The sequence below is a fragment of the Puma concolor genome, chromosome B2 (assembly GCF_028749965.1).
Source record: "Puma concolor isolate L17-30 chromosome B2, mPumCon1.1.hap2, whole genome shotgun sequence".
Classification (NCBI taxonomy): Eukaryota; Metazoa; Chordata; class Mammalia; order Carnivora; family Felidae; genus Puma; species Puma concolor.
This window is the reverse complement of record NC_141671.1, coordinates 64103811-64130943: the sequence shown is the minus strand read 5'-3', so window position 1 is coordinate 64130943 and position 27133 is coordinate 64103811. Positions and strand designations below refer to the sequence as shown.

The 27133-nt window shown below is 34.4% G+C and overlaps 1 protein-coding gene across 2 annotated transcripts in view; it reads left to right on the top strand.

Annotated features, from left to right (window-relative positions):
* The window catches only part of LMBRD1 (LMBR1 domain containing 1), a 118723-nt gene that overhangs the window by 72903 nt on the left and 18687 nt on the right, over positions 1–27133 (top strand). For both annotated transcript variants that reach the window (XM_025925288.2, XM_086707172.1), the window contains exons 10-14: positions 13861–13925; positions 14032–14134; positions 14676–14780; positions 16713–16862; positions 18639–18717. In XM_025925288.2, the coding sequence (XP_025781073.2) occupies positions 13861–13925; positions 14032–14134; positions 14676–14780; positions 16713–16862; positions 18639–18717 (502 nt within the window). The remainder of the gene's footprint in view (positions 1–13860; positions 13926–14031; positions 14135–14675; positions 14781–16712; positions 16863–18638; positions 18718–27133) is intronic.

The window sequence follows — 27133 nt, the reverse complement described above, 5'->3', positions numbered from 1 at the left end:
GGGGCGCCTGAGTGGCTCAGTCGGTTAAGCGTCCGACTTTGGCCCAGGTCATGATCTCATGTCCGTGAGTTCAAGCCCCGTCTGTGCTGACAGTGCAGAGCCTGGAGCCTGTTTCAGATTCTGTGTCTCCCTTTCTCTCTCTGACCCTCCCGCATTCATGCTCTGTCTCTGTCTCAAAAATAAATAAATGTTAAAAAAAAAAAATTAAAAAAAAAAAGAAAATGTATTGGATTTAAATTTTCGCAAATGGAAAAATTCAGTTCTACGATTCTGTTTTTTTTATGACAAAATATTATAATTTTTTTTCATAAGAGTAAATCCTCATGAGAAACCTAATGATCTTGTGGTTTCACATTGCTCTGCATTTTTAGGGTATGCATACCTCATTTCAGAGGCATGGACTTTGCTGTTGCATACACTTGGTTTTGAGTCCTTGCTCTGATCCTAACCAGCTGTCCAAACTCTGTTCCTTCACCTTTCTAAACCTTAACTTTTCTCACCTTAACTTAACTCACTAATGGAGTTATATACTTACCTTATTTTTGTTGTGAGAATTAAAAGAAATAATGTATGTAGCGTTAATGCCTTTTGATGTAAACAGCTCAGGAGATTGCAGCTGCTATTGTTATAGATTAATATTTAAAATTTTTCAACTTCTTAAATGCTGCCATAGAATTCAAGGGAAAATACCCGTTTTATGTTGTAGACATTTATAAAACTAAGCATCTAATTAGAATAAATTAATGGCTTCTTAAAACAACTTTCAGAAATAATACTGAACACATTTCTAAGAATACAGTCTGATGTTTGTTAACTACCTGACAGCATACTTCGAGCTTGTATAGCTAATTGGCCTGGGTAACCTATGGCTTCATTAGGTTTTAAATCCAACTTTTGGTTTTACTATATATATATACCTTATATTATATACATACCTCTTGTATTTACATAGAAAGTTATAAATACATGTTCATAATTATATCACAGATTTTTTGAGACTTTTTAAAAATTGTGGTAAAATGTATATAAAATTTACCATTTTAACCATTTGTAAGTGTGCATTCCGTGATACTAAGCATGGAACATTCGCAACATTATGTAACAATCACCATTATTCATTTCCAGAACTTTTTTTCATCTCAGAAACACCATACCCATTAAACAAGAATAACTCCCCATTCCACACCCACCCCCAGCCCATATCCCCTGATGACCTCTGTCCTGCTGTCTCTGCCTGTTCTAGGTACATCATATAAGTGGAATTATTACTGTGTTCATTTGTGTATGGCTTATTTCAAATTGCATAATATCTTCAAGATTTATCCATGTTGTAGATGTATCAAAATTTCATTTCTTTTTAAGACTGAATAACATTCCGTTGTGTATGTAATCTACATTTTGCTTATCTATCTGGTGGTGCACATTTGGGTTGTTTCCACCTTTTGGCTATTGTGAATAACAGTACTGCGGTAATTGGTGTTCAAGTATCTGTTTGAGTCTCTGCTTTCAGTTATTTTGAGTATATACTTAGAAATGGAATTACTGGATGACATTTCCATTTTGTGTTTAGTTTTTTGAGGAACCTACAAACTTTTTTTTTCACAGCGACTGTACCATTTTATATTTCCACCAGAAATGCACAAGGGTTCTAATTTCTTTCCATCTTTGCAAACACTTATTTTCTGTTGTTTTGATAATAACCAACCGTACAGTTTTGGAGTGATACCTTGTGGTGGCTTTGATTTGCATTTCCCTAATAATTAGTGATCTTGAGCATCTTTTCATTTCAGTATGGCTATTTGTGTATTGTTTTCTTTGGAGAAATGTTCACTCAAGTGTTCACTCAAGTCTTTTGTCTGTTTTTAAATTGTTTATGTTTTATTGTTGTCAACTTGTAAGGGATTTTTTTTTTTTTTAGTAGTCTGAATATTAATCCCTTATCAGATATAGGATTTGGAAATACTATCTCCCAACCTTGGTTTGTCTTTTCACTATGTTGATAGTGTCCTTGATACACTAAAGTTTTTAATTTTGATGAAGTCCAATTTATTTAATATTTGTTGCTGTTGTGGCCTGTGCTTCTGTGTCCTATCCAAAAAATAATTGCCAAGTCCAGTGCCATGAAGATGTTTCCCCCTTTTTATCCCTAGAAGTTTAATAGTTTCAGCTCTTAAGTTTAAGTCTTTTTAACTATATTGAGTTAACTTTTTTATATGATTAAGGTTAAGGGTCCAATTTCATTCTTTTGCATTTGGATGCCCTTGACCCAGCACTATTTGTTGAAAAGACTGACCTTTTGGTCTTGACACCATCGTCAAAAATCGATGGATCATATATGGGAGAGTTCATTTCTGGGGTCTATTACATTGGTTCTATATCTGTCTTTATGACAGTACAAAGCTATTTTGATTATTGTAGCTTTGTAGTAAGTTTTGAAATCAGGAAATGCGAGTCTTGTAACTTTTTCTTTTGTAAGATTGTTTTGACTATTTGGGGTTTTTTGAAATTTCATAGGAGTTTTAGAATGGGTTTTTCTGTTTCTGCAAAAAAAACCCAGAAAATAAACAAAAAAAAATTGTAATTTTGATAGAGATTGCATTGATTTTGTAGATCACTTTTAGTAGTATTGTTATTTTAATAATACTAAGTCTTGAAGTCCATGAACATGGCATGTCTTTACATTTATGTCTACTTGAATTTCTTTGAGTAGTGTTTTGTAGTTTTCAGTGGATAAGTCTTTTGTCTCATTGTTTAAGTTTATTCCTAAGCATTTTATTATTTTTGTTTTATTCTGTTTATTTGAATCAGACACATAATAAAGAACTATTAAAATTTACATTTCTACTTGTCCCACTAATCTCCTAACCCCCCGACACATACACAAACACAACTAAAATTCATAAAGTAAACAATGAAAAATAGTTTTATCATACATAGACAGTGCTTAGTTGTTTTGAAGTTGTGTGGGAATATTTTAATTTTTTTAACTAATATTTTTGTCATCCCAGGAGCCTCTAGAATTTACTACAACTATGTTTAAAGATGTAGCAGATTTCCTTTCTTTTTTTTTTCAATTTTTTTTTTTTTTTTTTTTTTTATTTTTGGGACAGAGAGAGGCAGAGCATGAACGGGGGAGGGGCAGAGAGAGAGGGAGACACAGAATCGGAAACAGGCTCCAGGCTCTGAGCCATCAGCCCAGAGCCTGACGCGGGGCTCGAACTCACGGACCGCGAGATCGTGACCTGGCTGAAGTCAGACGCCCAACCGACTGCGCCACCCAGGCGCCCCCAGATTTCCTTTCTAAGAATAATATTTAAAGCATGTATGTTTTTATTGTTTGTTTTAGGTCATACTATTTAGGTACGTTAAAGAAAAAGACTGGCACTTTTTAACTTTAAAGGAGGCTTTTACTGGATGTATAAATGTGCATTTCAAATTTTACTTGATTACTATTTGAGAGAGATTTTTGGGGGGGTTTTAATGTAGATGCTTCTTAGAGTAATAGTAATTGTATATTAGAGTTTCTGGAACCTACAGTATCTTTTGTAGATTCCCAGTAACTTTATGGTATGGATATTGTAGTTCATATAAAGAATAAACCCACTTGTAAGTGACCTAATCCATCTTTACATTGGTATAATAATGAAACTCCAGTGCATAGAAAAGCTTGGAGCGGGTCTTAAAAAATCAATGACTGATCTTTTTTTTGTGTTTGTGTTTAAGAAGACTTGCTTAACATATATGGTTGATTCATTAACATTGAACTGTAGATGTAAGATCAACATCAGTATTACTTCTGTCTGAACAAAGCTTACCTAACACAAGTATATCCTCAGTAATCATAGCCTTCTTAAGTCTTAGGAACACTAGAGAGCACTTCAGCACTATGCTGGGGGCTCTTCGAAAGAGCAAAATTACCAACACAAAAGCACAAAACAAACAATGTAATGCTAACTAGACCACTTACTGGATACTTGTTTACAGTATGAGAGCTGAAACAAGAAAGGGTGTACCCTTGTTCAACCTTAGCTGGGAATTTGCACATCAGGTGGCTTAGATTTTTCATTACCCTGCACATATCCCAGAAGACCACGTAAGTGCCCTAAGTATTGATTTTAAGGTTATAAATAAATTTTAGTGGGTAGATGCATTTGCAAATACAGAATCTGCAAATGAGAATCAACTGTACCTCTAAGTAAAAACAAAAAGAAATTTCCCAATCTAGCAAGTCTTCCCTCCAGCGCTTATTAGTCTGGGGAAAATTGCATGGGAGAAAAGGGGAAATTTAGAGGTGGGCCTAAGATTGATCTGAAAGCCCCTAAAAGTTAAATGAAATAAGCTGGTCACAAAAAGATAAATACTGTGTAATTCCACTTATATGAGGTATCCAGAGTAGTCACATTCATGAAAACAGAAAGTAGAATGGTGGCCTCCAGGGGTTGGAAAGAAAGAGATATGGGGAGTTGTTGTTTAATGGGTACAGAGTTTCAGTTTTGCCAGATACAAACAATTCTTGGAGATTGGTTATACATTGTGAATGTATTTAATGCTACTAAATTGTGCACTTAAAAGGTTATGATGATACATTTTATGTTATGTATCTTTTACCATTATTTAAAAAACAAAAACAAAAAACCAGAAATGGCCAAGAACCAGAGAGACATGAAGAGTTGGACTGTGGGAAAAATGAGAGGAAAACAGAGATGAAAACAAAATTACAGGGTGTCCAAAGGAAAATAGACTCAAAATTTGGTAAGCAGCATTGAAGAAAGGTAGGAGAAACAACCAAGAGAAAGAAACAAGAAGTAAAAAGAATCAAAAAGTGTTGAAATGGAAGAGAAGGAAAAACTACATGTGTTTAATTGGAGAAGGAGAAGCTTAATTGGTCCATGCAGAAGCAAAACAAAAGAAATTAGTGGAACTAATATTTAAAGTTGTAATTCCAAAAAATGACCTAAAAATAGACATGAAACCTACACATTGAAATAGCCACTTTGTACCTGGGAAAATTTATGTGCATTTTCCTAGTACCACTGACTTCAGAATTAAAGAAGAGTCCTTAAGATTTCCAAGTTGAAAAAAAAAAAAAATCCACTGATTTACAAGGTCAACATAGTTAGACTTATTATCAGATTTTTTAAAAAAACATAAAGCAAGCAAGAATGGGGCGGGGAGACATTAAAAAAGGCCTAAATGAACAGTCCAAAGTCAGAAGTTTATATTTGGCCAAACTATCTTTTAGAAAAGCGATTTTTAAGCATTTAAGGACTTAGGGAATTCTGTACCCACGGGCTCTTGAGAAATCCACTAATTGCCAAGCTCTAACCAACCAAGAGATAAGGTGGAAAACATCAGCAAAAGAAGTAATGGTGAATATTTAATATTGCAGATCTATGAAGAAAAGATGTGGGCAAGGGTGAGAATATGTGTAAACATAGGTTCTGATGAGACAAATCATGCAATTAAGAGAGAGAAGTAGAATTTCTTATAGATTACTGTATGGGTAGTAGGTGGGAGTTGGATACATAAAAACTAATCAACTTTATATTAAAGGGCTAAGTATGAAAACAGGGGCTAAGAGCATTTGAAAAATTAAAATGCACTGAAACAAAAGTATAAAGCTACTTGACAAAAAGGACTTAAAAATGGAAGAGTGAAGAACATATTAACAAAGAAACACGAGAAATATAAAATACACGCAAGTCTCAGATAATAATATATGTTGAGATTAGTGTTCCAGGCATATCAATAAAAATGAGTGGACCTAACTCACTATTAAAAGAAAAATTTTAATTTTCCTCACAAAGCGAGGTATAACCTAAAACAGATTGACAAAGGCTAAAAATGTATATTAAAAGATATACTAGGCAAATGGAAATGATAAGAAAACGTATAGCGATCTTGATACTGGACAAAGTAGAATTTCAAGCTGAAAAACATTAAGTCCGACAGAGAAGGATACTTTTTGTGATAGAATCCTTTTCTCCTCCCTCAGTGATTTCCATGCCCTAATCTGTGGAACCCTTTATAGTAGCCACATGAAGTGGCAGAAGGGACTTTGCAAATGCAATTATGGTTACAGACTTTTAGGAGGTTATCCTGGATTATCTGTGTGGGCCCAGTCTAATAACATGAGCCCTTGAAAGCAGAGAACTTTTTTGGCCTGAGTCAGAGAGATGTATGTGGTATAAAGGGTAAGTCAGGGATAGTGAAAATGTGATAAAGGCTTGGTTTGCCATTACTAATTTGAAGATGGAGAGGGCAGTATGGAAAGGAATGCAAGCAGCTTAAGGAACTGAGAGGCTGATAGCCATCAAAGACTACAACCCTGTATTGAGCCCTACAACCTCAAGGATCTGAATTCTATCAACACTCTGAAAGAGCATGAAGGGATTCTTCCCCAGAGCCTCCCGGAGGGAATACAGCCCTGCTGACAACTTGGTAGTTTGGCTTTGTGCCACCTTAAGCAAAGAACCATCTGAGCTGTGCTGTGCCCAGACTTCTGACCCCACAGAATAAGAAGTAGATGTTGTTTTAAGCCACTACATTTGTAGTAGTTTGTCACTGTAGCAATAGAAAACTAATATACTTATTAGGAAAATTTGTAAGTTATGATGAAGATGAAATAGTTACATACCAAAGAACACAGCAACCACCTTTATGAAGCAAGAAGTATGAGATATTCAAGGAGATGTAGATTGAAATATGTTAATAGTAGGAGAATAACATAGCACCATACTCAGGGTAAGACATTTCAGATGCACAAAATTGAGTAAGAATATAGAAGACCTAAGTCAATAAGGTATATCATAACTTTGGGACTTTAAATCCCAATATAGAGTCTATACTTTCCAAGTGCACATGGAACATTCACTAAAATTGATCATATATTATGTCATGAAGAAACTGCAATAAATTCTACAGAGTAGATATATTACAAACACCTCTTCCCTGATTGCAATGCAGCATTAAAACTAGAAATTATAATAAAATCAATAAAGTAGGACACTTTTCACTTGGAAATTAACCTTGTATTCAGCAACTCTTGGGTGAAAGGAAAGGAGAAATAAAAACAAACTTCAAAATTCTTAAAATTAATGATGGAAATATTATATTAGAACCTATGAGATACATGTAAAACGGTGATCATGAAATAAGGATCAGGAAATTCAAAGCCTTAAACACATTTATCAATAAAAAAGAAAGGATAAAAATGTACTCTAAATTCCAAGCATGCAAGGCTAGCAAAGGAGCAAAGTAAACCAACAGAAAGCACAAGGAAAAAAGTAAACATAAAATCAGAAAACAATGAGAGAGGAAAACTAGATCAATAATTTCTATGTGTATGTTTCAACTAATAGATAAAACACTAACTTGAAAGGAAACCGGGCTGATTGGAGAAATGGTTGATGCTGAGGTTGGTGCTTGGAAAGTATATAAGCCCACACCTGCTTATGTCAGACAGAGAAGAAGTGCAGAAGTATAGCTAGAGTATGATAAGGGAATGTGCTTGAAGAGGCTCTTGCTTCCTAAACCTGGGACCATTTAAGTATCAAAATATATGAGTATAATGATGGAAATAAGTAAATGGAGAAAGGAAAGCTCTACCCTACAGTGGCATTCTAATAAGTGTAGAATAAATGTCAGAATTAGAAAATCAGTATTTGGCAAACATCACATACAGTACTGTTTCTTGCAAGAGAAATAAATGAATACTAAAATTAGAAGGTGAAAATTTGGGGATAACAGGATATTTGCATAATCTCACTATTTCTACACAAGACTTACTAATTATAAAGGGGACAGTAGTAATTGTACAGTGAAGAGACATGACTTAAACCACCTTAACCATGTGATCCAAGTTAAGCTCATCAGTAATGGGGTAATAGATACGATTGTGCCTCTGTCATTTCTGCCAAAAATACATGAACTGAATATAAATAATTGTAAAGAAATAGGTAACCCACATTGAAGGACAACGCAAATAACTGTCCTGGACTCTTCAAAATATAAAGGTCATGAAGGTAAAAGTGATTTAGGAACTGTTCCAGATTAAAGGGTACTAAACAGATAAAAGCAAAGTATAATGCTGAATTGCATTTTGGACCAGAAAAAAAACAACACAACTTTGTTCTCTAAAGGACTTAAGTGGAACAATTAAGATTTGAATTAAGTCTATAGATTATATAATAGTGTTATATCAATATTAATTTCTTGATTTTGATAATTGAAGTGTGATTATGTGAAAGAATTTGCTTTTGGAGGATAGGTATTAAAGTATTTTTCTGCAGCTTATTCTCAAAAACAGTCCAGCCACCTAGAGAATGATAAAGCAAGGTAAATGTTAACATTTGGACAATTTAGTTGGAAGGTATACCAAAATTCTTTGTGCAGTTTTTGCAGTTTTCTCATGTATCTGAAATTATGGCAAAATAAGGCTTTAAAATCTTAACTTCTACTAGACCTCCCCTACTTCCCCCTCCCCCCCACCCTGATTTTGGCATTATCCTTTCCACTCTCATTTTTAATGTCAATCTTTATGAAAGTCTCTTCTATAAGAATAGTATAGAACAATGACCAAATACCATTAGCTAGTACTACCCTAACAAATCACTATGAGATTCTTTGTAATTTAAAATACAATAATTTGTAGCCCGAGCTGAATATTATTGATCTTCTAACTTTTTAAAAAACTTTATGTACAACACTTGCAACATGTAAAGAAACTTAATTCTTTTCCTAGAACTATAACTTACAATGTCCTATCAGGATTTGATAATGAAAATTATGTATTAACCTTCTACCTCTGAGGAAAGTCTTGAAGACTAATTGATTTGCTACTTAGAGTTAGGGGACCTGGGACCCATGGCCATTAGCTATGTAATACTGGACACATAATGTCAGATGGGCTTCTAGAGAGAGGAATGTTCAGTTTGGGTTAAATTAAAATCCAGTTCTCCATTCCAGAATTATCTTTTCAAACGCTTGTTAACCTGGGTTGAAGTGGTATCTTTTTATTGTAGTCATCTGATATTCTAAATGACTTTTCTAAGGCACAGTTTCTCCATTGTAACATAAGAATTACTTGGGACTCTTGTTAAAATACAAATTCAGATCCAGTCCACCTTTGGTAAGTCCCAAGGGTGTGTAAGCTCCAGCAAGTTCCAGCAAGCTCCCAGTTGACACTGATGGTCCATGACCACTCTTTGGTTAACAAGATTCTAAGTAGTTATAAAGGGACAACATGCTTCTGTTTCCTATCCTCATTGTTATTAAAGAGTAAGAAAACTAGAAAAAGGCAAAAAAGGAAGCAGTACATGGTATTTTATTTAAGGTAACAAAAATAATAAGATACAATAGAAATTATTTTTATCTTACATTTGTAACTATTATTTGAGTCTCTAGGTGTGGTAACTTTCTACTTTTTTGGGTTATATTTCTGTATACACAAAAGCTATTTTATGGATACAGGAAATTCACCTATGAAATTTGATAAGAGGTGTGTCCTAAAAAAAAAAAAAAAACTGATCCTAAATTATTTCTTTCTATACTCTTTGGAGGTTTTGTTTCACATTGTCAGACAGTATTAAATTCTAGGATAAGAGATTTATGGTAGGCTAATTAGCATCTCAAAACACAAATGATTTTAAGACAGTGATTGAAAGTTTATTTTTGCTAAAGTGATAGCTTATTCATGCTGCTTTCTAAGACCATTCAGGGTTTAATTTAAATCAGACTTTATCAGTCTCAGCACAGTTGACATTTGGGGTCCAATAATTCTTTGTTGGGGAGGGTGACTATTGTCCTGTGCATTTTAGGGTATTTAGCAGCATTCTTACCTGCTTGCTGTAACACCCCTGCCCAACTCAAATCATGACAGACTTTCTGTAAACATTGTCAAATGTCCTTTTGAAGGGGGGTAGAATATATCCAATTTAGAACCACTGATTTAAATGAAAGAAAACACAGGGTTTTAAAGTTAGTAAAAGGGAAAGGGAATAGATTTGGGGGAATGGTATGCTATTAATGAGATAGAGGAACATAAATTTTCTTTGTAGGTAATGGAAAATTTTCTGGACAGTTGATCCATCATTGCTTTAGATAACATCACACATCAAGTTAGTAACATTGATAGTATTTTTACTCTGAAAAAAGTAATGTCTTACTTGGTATTCTTTGTAGATTATAACGTTTCACCTCTTTAATGTGGTTTAATGAACGTTACATGATTCATATCTGATTAATACACAGGAAAAACTTGGTTTCTGTTCTATATATTTATGTCTCTAAAACAACATTGTTTTAAGAGGTCAATTTTTCCCAACTTGACCTATAAATTTAATGCAATTACAATAAAAATCCCAAGTTATTTTGTGGATATTCACAAATTGATTATAAAACATATGTGGGAGGGGGGAAAAAAGACCCAGAATAGCCACAACAATACCTAAGAACAAAGTCAGAGGACTGACACCACCCAACCTCAAGACTTACTCTAATGCTACAGTAATCAAGACAGCATGGTATTGGTGGAAGAGGAGACACATAGACCAGTGCGACAGAATAGAGAGCCCTGAAATAGACCCATAATGAGGTTAACTGATCTTTGACAAAGGAGAAAAGACAACTCATTGGAGAAAGGATACTCTTATCAACAAATAGTGCTGAAAGAATTTGACATCTACACAAAAAAAGTGAATATAGACATAGACTTTAGACCTTTCACAAAACTTAGTGAATTATAGACCCGTTGTATTAAAAAACAAAACAAAACAAAACAAAAAAAACTATAAACCTTCTAGAAAGTAACAGAGAAAATCTAGGTGACCTGAGGTATGGTAATAAGTTTTTAAATACATCACCAAAGCGTGATCCATGAAAGAAATAAATGGATAACTTGTACTTTATTAAAATTAAAAAGTACTGCTCTGTGAAGGACACTGTTAAGGAAGTAAAAGGACAGGTCACAGTGGTGCTTGGGTGGCTCAGTCGGTTAAGCATCTGACTCAGCTCAGGTCTTGATCTCAGGGTTGTGAGTTCAAGTCCTGTGTTGGGCTCTGTGCTGCATGTGAAGCCTACTAAAAAAAAAAAAAAAAAAGTCACATGATCTCAGGGTTCCATGAATTCAAGTCCCCCATCAGGCTCTGCACTGCCCGCACCGAGCCTGCTTGGGATTCTCCCTGTCCCTCTCTCTCTGCCCCTACCCTGTTTGCGCGCTCTCTCTCTATCTCTCTCTCTCTCAAAATAAATAAACTTAAAAACTTAAAAAATAGGCTTCAATCCAAAATACATAAAATACTCTTAAAACTCAACTATAAGAAACTACTAGGTTTATTGTTTTCCTACTGTCTTCTAGTCTTCATGGTTTCTGATAGGAAATGAGTTGTTAATCTTGCTGAGAATCTGCTTTACACGAGTCTCTTCCTTCTTGTTGCTTTCAAGATCTCTTTGATTTGCCCTCCCCTCCATTTATGCATGTCTAGGTGTGGATGTCTTTGAATTTATTCCTCTTAGACTTTGTTGAGTTTCTTGGATGCATAGGTTATTTTTCATCAAATTTAGATTGTTTTTGCCTATTATTTCTTGAAGTTTTCTTTCTGCCCCTTTCCCTCCTCTTTTTGTGGGAATCCTATTGAGCTTATATTGCTATGTTTCAAGGTGTCACATGTGTCTGAGTCTCTGTTCACTTATTTCATTATTTTTTCATTCTGTTCCTCAGACTTGGTCATCTCGGTTGCTTTAAATTTGATGATATTTTCTTCTTTCCTGCCCAAATCTGCTGTTTAACCCTTGTAATGAAATTTTCTTATCAATGTCAACTGCAGAATTTCAATTCACTTCTTTTCTATAATTTCTCTTCCTTGATAGTCTTTAGTGAGACATTGTTTTCATTATTAGTTTTAGTTCTTAAGTAAGTCATGGTTTCCACTTAGTTCAAGTACTAATTTAAGTTCTCATTTAAATGTATATTGTTTTCTAGGTTTTTATAAAATTTATCTTTTTACATTTATAATTTATTCTATTAAGTAGCTATGATTAAACAGTTGAACTCTGGGTCATATATCCCAACAGATTGGGAAAATAGTCAAGGATTTTTTTCCTTTTTTTTTTTCTTCCCCAAAATCTACATCACGGAAAGGGAATTTTAACTTTTGCTATTTCTGTATCATGTTCTTTTACTACTACTTGGTATCTGGTAGTTATACTCCCTCATTCTACAAGCTATTTCTTATTAACAGTCTATTAGGAAGTAATAGGTTTCACTTTTTGATCCTCAGTGTAATCATATTGTCCTCACCTAGGTATCAAATAAAGGTGCTCAAATCTAGTAGAAATAGACTGTGTAAGCTCCTTTATAGCTTCTACTAATGAACTTTTGTTACTATAAAGGAGTCACTTCGAACCTCTTTAGCAGTGAGACCTTTTTTAAATAAATGAATTCTTATGTGAAATTCCAGGTACATGCATTGTTTTCTATTTCAAGTGATGACTATAGCCTTTTTGGTCTTCTCTTGCCAACTTTCTTTCCCAATGAGTTCCAAAGGCACTCTCTCAGAACTGAAGAATTCCCAGGAACACAGCTTAAAATTTATTCCAAAACTCATCTTTATATGTGGGGTAGGATGCTGTTTTACTTCATTTATCCTGTCAGAATTCTAAAATGTACTTCAGTTATGTGAAGTAAGGTGGAAAACACCATCACATTCATTATATTATCCATCTGTTCCTATCAATTCCAGTCAAAAGAGAAGGTAAAAACACCGAACTCTGCTTAATTGGAATCTTTTTTTGTTCTGACTTCGTGGACTCTTCAGCCTACTTGTTGCTGGAACTTAGGGAAGATGTCAGGGAAAAAAAGAACCTACATTATTACTGACATAGATTTCAGGCGTTTTTATTGTTTTTTTTTTAATAAATTTTTTTTTTAACGTTTATTTTATTTTTGAGACAGAGAGAGACAGAGCGTGAACAGGGGAGGGGCAGAGAGAGAGGGAGACACAGAATCTGAAACAGGCTCCAGGCTCTGAGCTGTCAGCACAGAGCCTGACGCGGGGCTCGAACTCACAGACCGTGAGATCATGACCTGAGCCAAAGTCAGACGCTTAACCGAACGAGCCACCCAGGCGCCCCTCAAGCGTTTTTATTCTTAAGAGACCCAGTTCCAAAAATTTTTTGCTTGTTTTCTACCATCTCTAATTTAAGGTTCATACAGTAAGGAAACGTATTCTACTAATTATAATGCTTAATACATTTCTTCACCAGAAATACTAACATGACAATGTCTTCAGTGCTGTTCTGGGCCATAGTTAGTTAGTTACCACACAACATGTAAGCAAAAACTGTGAATTTGTGTGTGTGTGTGTGTGTGTGTGTGTGTGTGTGTGTGTGTGCGCGCGCGCGCGCGTGTGTGTGTGTGTATGTCTGAATAAAAAATCTGTGGGGAAAATGTTCCAAGTTCCCTTTTTGGCAAAAGGTTTATATAACCTGATGAGTTTCATGGTTTTGGTTTGTCTGTGTATATAGTAAGTCTTAATGTACTTTTCATTTATCTTTGAAGTTTATATTTCAGTCTAACTGAATATAAACCTTTTATGTGACTTAGCAGAGTCTCCTTTGTTTACTTACTAATAAAGACTTAAATACTTTGTCTCTTTTGTGTATGTGTTTTGAGTCAAATAGCCTCATAATGAAAATTTAGATAATGAATGCCTCGGATTATATACTGAATTAAAATATATCTTGGATCATTTTATTTGGATCATTGTCATATGCTTGCAACTCATATTGAGCATAATGGTTTTGTGCTTTTAATATCACCTTTTAAAATCATATTTTAATGATATTTTTTTGTGCTTTTAGATCATTTGGGGAATATTTTTCATCTTAGTTGCATTGCTGTTTGTAATTTCTCTCTTCCTATCAAAGTGAGTATAGTACACATATTCTGTACAGCACACATCCTGTGAAGTTAATTAAAAATGTGCTAGTATAATGTATAAATTCACTCTTTATAATTTTTTATTGTTTTAGTTTGGATAAAGCTCTTCATTCAGCTGGAATAGATTCTGGTTTTATAATTTTTGGAGCAAACCTGAGTAATCCACTGAATATGCTTTTGCCTGTTCTACAAACAGTGAGTAAAAGGAAAAAAAAAATCAGTCATTTTCTTCTCTAGCAAACATTCTCACACTCTGTCAAACTAGTATGTTAACAGACTATTGATACTTGGCAATATATGCTTGGGCTTCTGCTGATTTGGCTCATTTACATATGACTTCTACATCAATAATAGTACTTTCAAGATTATTATAGTGACATATTACTGAACTCTTATACATAATTTGATTTGGGATACATTATAATACCTAAGATGAACTTTTCCAATGAATTCCTATTTTTGAACTAATGAAGTCTTTTACTCCATACATAAATGTAATTTTTGTTTAATTTGTTACAGGATTTTTCTTAGGATAGTGGCACTAAACAATTTAGTAACTAGTAATTGTTTTTTGGAGGATTATTATTATTTTTTTTGTATTATCATAGTAGCCTGATCTAAATCAGAGTTGATATTTTAAACATTTGTCAAATATGAATGAAGTTTCAGTTAACTTTATATGACTTCCAGAACTCCTATTGTTTGTGTATTAAATTTAATTTTATCTTTTTTTCAGGTGTTTCCTCTTGATTATATTCTTATAACAATTATTATTATGTACTTTATTTTTACTTCAATGGCAGGAATTCGAAACATTGGCATATGGTTCTTTTGGGTTAGAGTAAGTATAACAATATTATTTTGATTTTTTTCATTTTGTATGTAATTTCCATTACTACAAATTAATCTAGATTTATAATATAAAAGTAAATATTTTGATATTAAAAGCGATGGAAATATTTGCTTTTTCACTTCATGGTAACATAAAAATGCTTTTTGTCTAGAGCAGTGGTTTGTAAATGGGCAGGTTTGTCCCCTGGGTACATTTGGCTGTCTGGAGATATTTTCAGTTAGTAAAACTAGTGGGTGCTACTGGTGTGTAGTGTGGGTAGAGGCTTGGGGAGTCTGCTAAACACTCTGTGTTGCACGGGGTAGCCTCACACAACAAAGACTTATCCAGCCCAAAATGTCAACAATGCCAAGGCACAGAGATCCTTGTATTTTTTCCATAGTGTTTGGCTGCATGGAAGTATTGAAGTACAGATGGATACACTATAGCTCAAAAGACAGCTCTTCCTACTAGAAGTTAAAGATTACTATATGATTGGAAAAAGTTATTTTCTTCTTACACTCATTTTGAGGTAAATTAAGAATTTTAAGATGAAGGTGATTCAGATAGAAACTACTTCCTGCTGTGAGTAAAAGAAAACCCAGTTAAATAGTGGTTTGAACTAATAAAAGATTTCTTGCTGTGGAAAATTTCAAAAATCTAGCATTGCTTTGTAGCTCAAAAGTGTCAAGTCCGACATCTCTGTAATTCTCTTGGCTTCTCCCGTATGATCATAATATGGCTGCTGCAGCTCCGTTTATCCTGTTCAAGTTCCATTAGAAAAACATTTCTATCAATAAAGCAGCACTCCCACAAATCCCCAGCACACTTCTTTCCTTTTGATGTTTAATATTTATCACTGCTAGCTATGATGAGATGTAAGGGAAACTGGGAAATGTCAATTTTTAGGTGTTCATGTTTTCATCTCATCCAGAATTGGAGTTAATTTACTCTATGTTGTCCTAAAATCTATTAATAAAACAGGGAAGTGATATCTTAGTTGCTAAAATAAAAATGTTCTCTGACACTGAAATGAAGAAAGTCCTGTGGCTCATTGTATTTGATACCACATGTTTTAGTTTCTCTCTATTATAGATATATATGAAAATATTTACAATCAGATTATTATAAATTATTTTAAACTAGAATTTATAACAGTATGGTAGGAGGATGTCATGAGTATTTCATAGAAATGAGTATTTATAAACATGTGACATGTCTGTTCTTGTACAGTAATATATAAAACCACAAATATATTACTAATACCTACAGTTTAAACTCATTCCTTTAATCTTTGGATAGAAGTAGTGATAGTTCATAATTCTTCTTAGCTCTATAAGCTTCTAGCAGATGCTATTACATAATAAGTTTAGAAGATTTGTCTGGAAACAAACCAGCTGAAAACTAATATATTCTCTAGGTCTTGAGTTTTTCATGGATCATTTATAGGATCCTTTGAATATAGATGCTTTGCTATGACTAAAGGAAACATAAATCTACACCTAAAAGATTTGCAGGGAAAAATTGTCTTTGTCATTCTCATAATCCTTTGAAATGATTAAGAATTCTTTAAAAAAAATTTTTTTTAACGTTTATTTATTTTTGAGAGAAAAGCACACGCGCACGTGCGCAAGTTGGGGAGGGGCAGAGAGAGAGGGAGACAGAATCCAAAGCAGGCTCCAGGCTCCAAGCTGTCAGCACAGAGCCCAACATGGGGCTCGAACCCACAAACTGTGAGATAGATCATGACCTGAGCCAAAGTCAGATGCCCAACCATCTGAGCCACCCAGGTGCCCCAAAATGATTAAGAATTCTTAATATTTATTTTGGAAGAAAGAAATGGTTGACTGAACTGTGTCATTACCTTTAACATATGAGCAGGACTTAGTGCCGTACAAATAAAACATATTGCTGAAATATTGTTACTGTCTTTTTTCTTTGCAGCTATATAAAATTAGAAGAGGTAGAACGAGGCCCCAGGCACTCTTATTTCTCTGCATGATACTTCTGCTTATTGTCCTTCACACTAGTTACATGATTTATAGTCTTGCTCCCCAATATGTTATGTATGGAAGCCAAAATTACTTAATAGAGGTAAGTGTAAAATTTTAAACTTCATTATCTTGACCTTTTTTTTTATTTACATTTTTTTTTTAGTATTTATTTTTGAGAGGGAGAGAGAGAGTGAGCTGGGGAGGGGCAGAGAGAGAGGGAGACACAGAATCCGAAGCAGGCTCCAGGCTTTAGGCTATGAGCTGTCAGCACAAAGCCTGGCACGGGGCTCAAACCCATGAACCACAAGATCATGACCTGAGCAGAAGTCAGACACTTAACGGACTGAGCCAGCCAGGTGTCCCCATTATCGTGACATTTTAAAGATAGTGATATTTAAAAACAGTTTTTAATTTGTGAAGACTCCAATAAGGTAATAGCTCATCAGATTAAGTTTAATATTGCTAAAATAGGATTTTCATTCTATTTTTGAACTTATTTATATTTGTTTCTTACAAGTTTTTTAATAACACTCTGAATCCTATTATTATGGTTCCTTAATGGATCCCCTGGTACCAAGGTGCTGAGCTTTATCTCAGCACTCTATTGAAACTCGTAATATTTTCTCTAAAATAAATATTTCAAGTAATTTTATTAATATGACTTCCTCCAAAATTTTGATGAGCAAAGTTTGTCATCAGTCCTGTGAATCCCACAGAAGACGCTTTAAAAATATTTTATTTGTGGGTGTCTGAGCTTCCTTTTAACATAATGGGTATCCTCTTACCTGTTACACTGTTTCTTGATATTGATCTTTCAAAAAGCCAGCTGTAGTTCCTAGCTGTAACTGGACAGCTAGTTTGGATTTTTTGACATATTAAAATATTTTGACTATATCTGATTTAACCTTTGTGTGGTTTGTTTCTTTTTCCTAAAATACTTTGCTCTACTTAATAATGCAAATCAAATCTGTGTTTCAGGTTCTATTTCAAGCCTTGCTCTTAATGGAGTCTTTGGTTACTAATCTACCCAGATCACTCCTTTTTTTTATCATGTAGTTCCTTCTTTATTTACTTTATTTAACATGTAATTAAGAACAAAAATTTAACAAGTACATCCAGCCTTCCATCAGTACCATACATAATATTACCGATGGTTGAAAAATTAGTTCACTGACAAATATTAAGTAATAATGTAGGTGGAACAAATATAAGCACAAACTGTAATAGAGGTACATGAGTAACCTGAGTTTGGGAAACATAGTACTGGAAGATCACTTGAATCATATTTTCTACTTCTTGTATCTTTTTATTCTCTTCTTGCCTTATCCCCTCCACCTAGTTCACTAGGTCATGCCTGTTAAAGTTTCTTGTATGAATAAATGAAGTGAGGTCATGCATTTGCATGGACAAAAGATAATTCTTGTTTTACAGTGGAACAATATGTAGGCTGTTTCTCCGGGAAACGCTCTGTTGTTCAACCAAGACCTACAGATTGTTGCAAAAAGGTCCAAATGTTAGAGGCACCTGGGTGGCTCACTCAGTTAAGTGTCTGACTCATGATTTGGGCCCAGGTCATGATCTCACAGGTCGTGGGACTGAGCCCCATGTCAGGCTCCGTGGGTTTCTCTCTCTCCTTCCCTCTCTGCCCTTCTGTCTCAAAATAAAAAAATTAATTAAAAAAAAAAAAGCCCTACTGTTACATTTACCATAAATCTTTTTCTTCTAATTGTAATTTTGCATAAAAATTAGCTTTTAGAATATTAGCCAAATGTAGTTTAATAGAAAACAGAGTTAAAATTCATAATGTGATTACTTTTTAGTCCAAATATATGTATTAATGTAATATTTATATTTTAATTGTATTTTCATCTTTCAGAGCAATATAACTTATGATGACCATAAAAACAACTCAGCCCTCCCTGTGCCAAAGAGATGTGATGCAGATGCCCCTGAAGGTAAGTGAGGCAGCGCTTATCAACTATTTTAAAGTTCATAACTCTATGAGAAAAGAGTTGGCTTGCATTTTGCTGTGTTAATCATTTGATACATTTGTTTTAATATGTGGCGACAAAGGAACTTTTAGCAAGAAGAAATCGTTAAGTCTTTTCAATAGAATTTCTTGGTGATATATTGATTTCCATTAGGGAAAGGACCATTATAAATTAGTTACTTATGAAATAGCAAAAGGTAGTTATTATTTATTACATTTACTAATATAATAAATCACTCTTAAATACCTTTTTTTTTTCCTTATAAAACTCAAGATAGTTTTGGTAGAATGTGTAATTCTTAGGACCAAGACCGTAAGTACCTATGACTTAGAACTTTTAATTCATACGTGTCTAGTTATTTAATAATAGTATAGTAATGTTAATGACAATAGCAGTTCACTTTTAAGAACATATAATTGCATTCCAGGCACTATGCTAAGTATTTTATGTGTATTCTAAGAAAAACTGTGATCTTATGCTTTTCCTCTGTATAATTTTAGAAAATTATTTTTTTCTTCTTCCTGTGCATTAGGTGATTTTTTTTCTTTTGAATATTACAGTATTCTGTCCTTACTAAGGATTCCAGATACATTCTGTCAGAATTTGCAATTTTTTTTTTTTACTCCTGTCTTCAAAATGCTTTTATGTCATGGTAAAATAATATGTCCAATATAGTATATCTCTTCATAAATCACCCATGGGTACCATAATAAAAAGATAAATTTTTCTGAGTTTTTAGCAGGGTCAACTAAAGAATATGATGGAGTAATAGGAAGAATAGGCATAGAATACTGGAATAGCCCAGAGGAAGAAGTAATTACCTCTACCTGGAGGAGATCAATGTGCAGTGGTAGTCAAAAGATGGGCTTTGGAAAAGCAATATCAGAGCTGCATTTCAAAGTTAAAGAAGAATTTATCTGGTGTGTGTGCATCAAGGGAAGTTGTTCTAGGCAGAGGAACAAAATGCACAAAGTAGATTATCTTAAACTATATGGGTATGTGTTTAAAAGAATTTAAAATATTGTTATTGTTTTGTATTTTAAATAATAGGGGTAAGAGGTTGGAGAGATGGAGGAAACGAGATTGTAGAGTTAGGAGTCAGATCACAAAATGTTCTGGAAAGTAAGAGCACCAATGAAAATTTTTGAATGAGGAAGTAGAAGTTATGATCTGATTTATTGTCCGTAACTTAAATTGTAACAGTTGTGTCTTATATAGAGCCTGGATTCGAAACCAGGGCATAGAAATCAGATGAGAAGGGTATCCAGAAGGAGCTATTATAGTAATCCAGGAGTGATGGTAAAAGCCTGAACTAAACAGTGGTCATGAGTGTATGAAATAAAGAAAGAAATTCGGATGAAATGAGATTTCTGATTGGATCTAAAGTGTTTTTGAAGAAGACAGAAGATTCTAGAATGGCTCTCTAGTTACTGAGTCATTTGGTGAATTTTGGTATCACCAAACTGAGATAAAAATACATATGAAGATTAGAGAGAATTGTAAGAAATGATGAGTTGACCTGAGATATCTCTGGGAAATTCAGGTGGAGGTTTCCAAGACATGAATATATATGTAAGGAAGTGAGACGATAGAGAGTGAGAGGAGCGCAGAGACTGGATCTCAGGAAAGTTATCTGAAAGAAGGTAAAGAAGGTACAGAGAAGAGGACTGAAAAAAAAAATGTTGATGAAGAGAAATCTAATCGCATGGGTAAAAAGGAATATATATCTAGTGACTTATTAGTCTTCATGGAAATTTGTATTAGGGACTGAGAGAGACTAGGCAGAAACTAAAGACATGCGGGGTCAAAGAAACAAAGATTTTTGTTTTGCTGTTTGTTTGTTTGTTTGTTTGTTTGTTTTAATAGATTAAGAGAGACTTCAGGGATGATGGGATGGAATAGAGGAGGAGAAGTTGAAAAATATCAGAAAGGATGAATGAGGAGACAATGTCCAGTTCCAGAGGAGATGGTATTATGAACATCCAAGACAGGATGCTTTAGGTAGAATGACTGTGAGGGAAGAAGCAAGGATATGGACTCAGATAGTAATTTCTTAGTGATGAGTATGCTCTGTCTCAGTTTGCTCTGAAGTGTAAGTTCTGGTCATCTGCTGAGAATTGAGTAGGCCATGGGGGCATGAAATTGACAAAAGTGGCAAACGTTTCTGATAGGCCATGAAGGTGAATAAATAGGGATATGACTGAAAATAAGTTGGTGATAGATAAATACGTCAAAGGACAAAGATGAAATTGTCAATTTGTGTTTTTGTTGAATTGATCTTTACAACTGATATGATTATTATCCATCAGTGCTTAGGTGGTCTGGGGAATGTAGGTTGAAGAGTTGAAGTAGGATGCAAGGCAAAGGACAGGCTGAGAGTGAGAGAATTAAGTGACCAACCACAGAGTCTGGGATGCGTACGGGATAGGGAAGACTCTAAAACTGGGAGAAAAGAACAAACTAGAGAGGAGATGGGAAAACAAATCCAGTGGGATACCTTTTGTTGCCTGAAGAAAAATAGTAAAACGTTTCTAGTATAAAAAATATGACTTGACTTTCCAATTATACTTATGTAATGACTTTAGTCCCAGATTTTTTACTTTGAAATGTACACATACATCACATCACAAATAGGTTTGATAGTTGAAATGCTTTGGGTTGTCATTTTTAGCTAAGTGAAAATAGAATGAAAAATTACTGCTGAGTTGACTTGTAATTTCTTTTTTTTTGAACTAAGAGGGCATTGACCCTGAAGATCTAAAGTAAGTTCTGCTTTTAAAAATCTTATGGCAGTATTGAAATCTAGCAGAAAAATAAATTTAAAAAAATTAGGATTTCAAATTATGTTGCACTGGTAAAGGGAATTTAAAATGCCCCTGTATTGCTGAACTGAGTGAATTTGTGTATTATAGATCAACAAGCTTTAGTCAGATGGTACAACTTGACCATAACCTTTTATGAATCACATTTAGTATTTTTCTTTTTCATCTAATTTAGTTAAAATGACTCCATTTGAACTGTTGAAGATTTTTCTTAAACTTTTCAGTTGACTTAGCCTTTGAAATGTTACTTTGCAGTACAAAAGCATACCTTTAGATTTATAGATACGATTAATTTTTCTCCACCTTTTTTCTTTGTTTTCTAGTTCATCTTTAAATGTTCAATTTGCCTATGCATACTTAGAAGAGGATGGTAGAAATATGGCCATAGTTTTAGGGTAGCAGGGTAGATTTTTTAAATACAAATAATGATGGAGAGAGATGAAGAACAGATTAGAACATGAGATTTGACACATAGGGGTAGGAATGGTGTGGAATGTATGGTGACAGGCTAGTATGGCTGTATCCATTCAAACATGAATTTGGAAATCTCAGCATGCAGAGAAAAAAATCAGCACTAATATTTGTGACATTTTGGTGGGCACATTTGGCTAGCGTAGATGATGCTACAATATAAATATGTCATAAGGCACTTGATGGCACCTTTGTTATGTGTCTTTTGCAAGTAACAGAATTTTGGAGAGTGTTAGATTTAAAAGCAAAAATTATAATTTATAATGTTATACTTAAAATTGTTTCTGAGAAAAATAATCTCCTTGGAAAGATATTAAAGCATCAATTTCTAAAAATACATATATGGATCTTTTATCAATCAGTACATTTTAGAGACTTTTTTCTTAAGTAATATTGTGTTCATATATGGGGTAGTCTTGCATTTATTAAACATATAAAAAACATACTGACACCCTACTTTTAAGTGGTTATAGTGTCTAAGATTCAAAAGAGTCATTGATCTAAAAATAGTTTAGGTTTTTTTGTGTTTAAAATAATCTCTTAAAGAAGGGAATGATTTAGCAGATTTATGAATAATACCTATCATACTATGTTTATAAAGTTTTCCTAAAATGACAATATTATGTGATTTATCTTGACAGGTATTGCATAGTTTATATGTTTAAAGTGAGTCAACTCAGCAAATTAGAAATCAAGCTTTAACTTTTATATGCCATTATGGCAAAAGGATCTTTACATTCCTAGTTTTATATATTCTTTAATTGCTACTTAATCTAATAAGCATTAATATACAATTTGGGTGTTTATATGAATAAAATATTTAAGAAAAGCACAGAATTATTAAAAGTAACATAAACATATATAAATATTTGAGTCAAAATAGGAAGATAAAAGATCATTGTCTCTTAATAAACAAACACAGTAGATATTGTGAATACTGGGGTAGATTTTGGGAAAGTGTCAGAGGAAACACCTACCTAGTATATGTATTTCTGCCATCGAGTAGCACACAGACTAGTGCAGTTAGATATGAAAATAAATAATTGTAATAGAAGGAAAAGTAAGTGGCAAACTATAAAGAAATTATAGGCAAAATGCTATGGGAAGGCAAAAGGTGATAATGATTTATTCTACCCAAGAGGCAGTATAACATTTCAGTTGGGCCCAAAAGCATAAGATAAATAAATCTAAATGAACAACAGCAACAAAAAAATACTAGAGGATATTCCAAGCAGAGAAGGCACCTGCATTAATAAGGCATAAAGACATAAATATATTTGGCGTGTTATAGTAACCATAAATTGTGGCAGGAACATTGAATATTTGGGGAATTCAATGAGGGATGAAGCAAGATAATATGTTTCCAAATGACTATTTTTAAAAACCCATGAACCCCCAAGTCTTATTTATGCTGTCCTATTTAATTCTTTTATCTTTTCTTTTTTTTTTTTTTTTTAAATTTTTTTTTCAACGTTTATTTATTTTTGGGACAGAGAGAGACAGAGCATGAACGGGGGAGGGGCAGAGAGAGAGGGAGACACAGAATCGGAAACAGGCTCCAGGCTCCGAGCCATCAGCCCAGAGCCCGACGCGGGGCTCGAACTCAAGGACCGCGAGATCGTGACCTGGCTGAAGTCGGACGCTCAACCGACTGCGCCACCCAGGCGCCCCTCTTTTATCTTTTCTTGAAGTTAACTTGTGTTTGTTGTCTTGGAACTGGAAATGATCATATAAGTCAAACTTGATTTTTGTGGGTTATTCTAGTTAAGTGTATTTGTTAATATATATAGCCAATCTTAAAAAAATAATCAGATGATCTATATAGCATTAGATTTTCATGTTAGGCTATAATTTTACGAGGACAAATGGTTAAGATGACTCAAGTTAAATGATGATGCTAAAATAGAATTTGATGTGTTATACTAAACTACATGAATTACAGAAAACTGAGCAGAGGGATGCCTGGGTGGCTCAGTCAGTTAAGCTTCAGACTCTTGATATCAGCTCTGGTCATGATCTCATGGTTCCTGAGACAGAGCCCCCTTGGGTATGGCTGTGTGCTTCCACTGCAGCACCTGCTTGGAGTTCTCTCTCTCCCTCTCTCTCTCTCTGCTCCTCCCCCATTCATGCTCGCTTTCCCTGTGTCTCTCAATTTAAAATAAACATAAAAAATAAATATTTAAATAAAAATAAACATTAAAAAAACTGAGAAGACTTAAAAAGCTAAAGTAGGGTTATAATTATAGAGCCTAAATACAAAGGGAAAAGTGGGAATTATTTTGAATAACTAAAGAAAAATTTAATAATGTTAATAAAGTAAACTGTGTATTGATAGCTTGCTTTAGAAAGTAGTTAAACACTAAATTCTGGAGTAAACAAGCCCATCATCAAGAAATGACTCAAAATACATTCTCTATAAATGAAACTTGTTTACCTGGCTGTTATGCCAGCAAATAAACAAGTTGACCTGTTTTCTCAGAACCTCAAGTAGCTATCCTTCTAAAAACATTTATCTAAGATACTGTGTTAGTTAGGCATAGAGAATCTTTTTTTTTTCTTTGCATTTTCTTTGTGAGAATTCTAGAAATGAAAAAAGAACACAAAGAGACATGTAAGTTGTAAACAGTTTTAAGATATAAATTAGAATGTTAAAGTGAAAAACAAAAAACAAAAGTTACTTTAGAGAGGACATCTAACTATTTAATTCCCTTTATTGCAGATACAGAAACTAAGGCCCTAAGAAATGAGAATTAAAAGTTATACAGATAGTATGAGACTTTGGACTTCAATGCAAGTGTCTGGATTCCTAGTATCTTTTTTTCCTACATTTAACATTGTGTGTCTTGTGTTTTGTTTGCATCATCTGTCCTTTAAATTTTAAAAATAAAATTCTTTTTTTTTTTTAATTTTTTTTTTCCAATGTTTATTTATTTTTTGGGACAGAGAGAGACAGAGCATGAACGGGGGAGGGGCAGAGAGAGAGGGAGACACAGAATCGGAAACAGGCTCCAGGCTCTGAGCTTTCAGCCCAGAGCCTGACGCGGGGCTCGAACTCATGGACCGCGAGATCGTGACCTGGCTGAAGTCGGACGCTTAACCGACTGCGCCACCCAGGCGCCCCTAAAAATAAAATTCTAAGGGAGATAGTTATTTGAAGCCTTGAGGGAATGAAAGTCACAGACAATAGAAAGGAAAACCAGAGGTTCAAGAGTTAAACCGAGGCTATTGGAGAAGGAAAGTAAGAGTCTGGAAAACGAGAGATGAAAACCAGACTACTATAGCATTATAGTAACCAAGAGAGTGTTGTGTCCAGAGGTCAAAAGTGTTGATGCTTCAGAGAGAGATTTAGCAAGCAAATCTTAAACCTTTGACAATGCAGTTTCAGTAGGGTAGTTTGGGGCTAAAGTAGTAGAGAATTAAGTGAAAAGATTTAACAATGAAGAAAATTCCTTACCTTGATGTGGTTTTGGTTTAGGATTTTGTCATGCTTTTTACATAGCCTTAAAAAACCCCATATATTACATGGCATATGAACTAAAAGCATGGAGTTATTACTAAAGTTGTATATCAATCTAATTTAAAAAAATTTTTTTAATGTTTTATTTATTTTTGAGAGACAGAACATGAGCAGGGGAGGGGCAGATAGAGAGAGAGGAAGACAGAATCTGAAGCAGGCTCCAGGCTCTGAGCCATCATCAGCACAGAGCCTGATGCAGGGCTCAGATCCACAAACTGTGAGATCATAATCTGAGCTGAAGTTGGACGCTTAACTGACTGGGCCACCCAAGCACCCTTCAATCCAATTTTTAATATGAGATTATACTAAAATGCATTCAGGAGTTTGCTCTGTGGCTAAGTCCTCAAGTCTTTTCACAAAGTCAATGTATTGTTTTTTTTTTTAATTTTTTTTTTTTATGTTTATTTCTGAGACACAGAGAGACAGAGCACAAGTGGGGGAGGGGCAGAGAGAGAGGGAGACACAGAATCAGAAGCAGGCTCCAGGTTCCGAGCTGTCAGCACAGAGCCCGACACGGGGCTTGAACTCATAAACCGTGAGATCATGACCTGAGCCAAAGTCGGACGCTTAACCGACCAAGCCACCCAGGCGCCCCAAAGTCAATGTATTCTTAATTCCACATTTCTGTTTCCTTAATTCATGCATTGAGTAAGAACATAGAGTTCAGTTTTGAACATTTTTGTTTGAGTGTTCCTTAAATACCCAAGTGGAGATCTTGAGTTGGCAGAGTTGGATCTGAAGTTGTAGAGAAATTTATGCCGGATTAGTCAGGATTCAATGGTAAGGAAAGCTGTAAGACTGGGTAAGAGATCACTGAGTATAGTGGAGAGGACGTACAAGAGGCTCTGTGACTGTCTGGTGGTTAGAGGTTAGAAAGAAGAAGAGCAACCAGCAAAGAACTAAGAAGGGACAACCAGTGAGTTAGGTGGAAAATTAGGCAAATATAGTTTCCTATAGCCAAAGGAAGAGTGATGAACCATTTCAGATGCTGGCATTTGCCAAATTAAAAAAAAAAGAGAGAGAGAGAAACTGTATTTGAACAGATGATAACAGTAGGAAAAGGGGAACTGTTGCAATAAGGAAAACTTTCTGACCATGAAGCTGCAATTGTTTCAGAGATCAGGCAGAAAAGAGGATTTTTCCCTAGGTGGGGAGGAGTAAACAAGGCTAGAAAGAACCAGCATGGTTTCCAAGATGACAGGGCTCTGGTCAAGTTCAACATTGTCAGGATAAGTCAGGTAAAACAAGGACTAAAAAATGACTTTTGGTCATTTTCATGGGTCATTTAATTGGGTGACTGACAAGAACAGTTATGACAAGGTGGTGCAGGAAGAAACCTGATTGGAGCAGATTAAAGAGGGAGTAAGGGACTTGAGTGGCCAACAGTGTGCAATGATTGTCATGGCAGAAACACCAAGGAAAAACAACAACTGCTGAGTAAAATACCAAATTTCTTAGAAGTATCAAAGTGCTGATAAGATCTTAAGACAAAAGCCTCAGGGGCACCTGGATGGGTCAGTCCAATTCTTGATTTCAGCCCAGGTCATGATTTCATAGCTTGTGAGTTTGA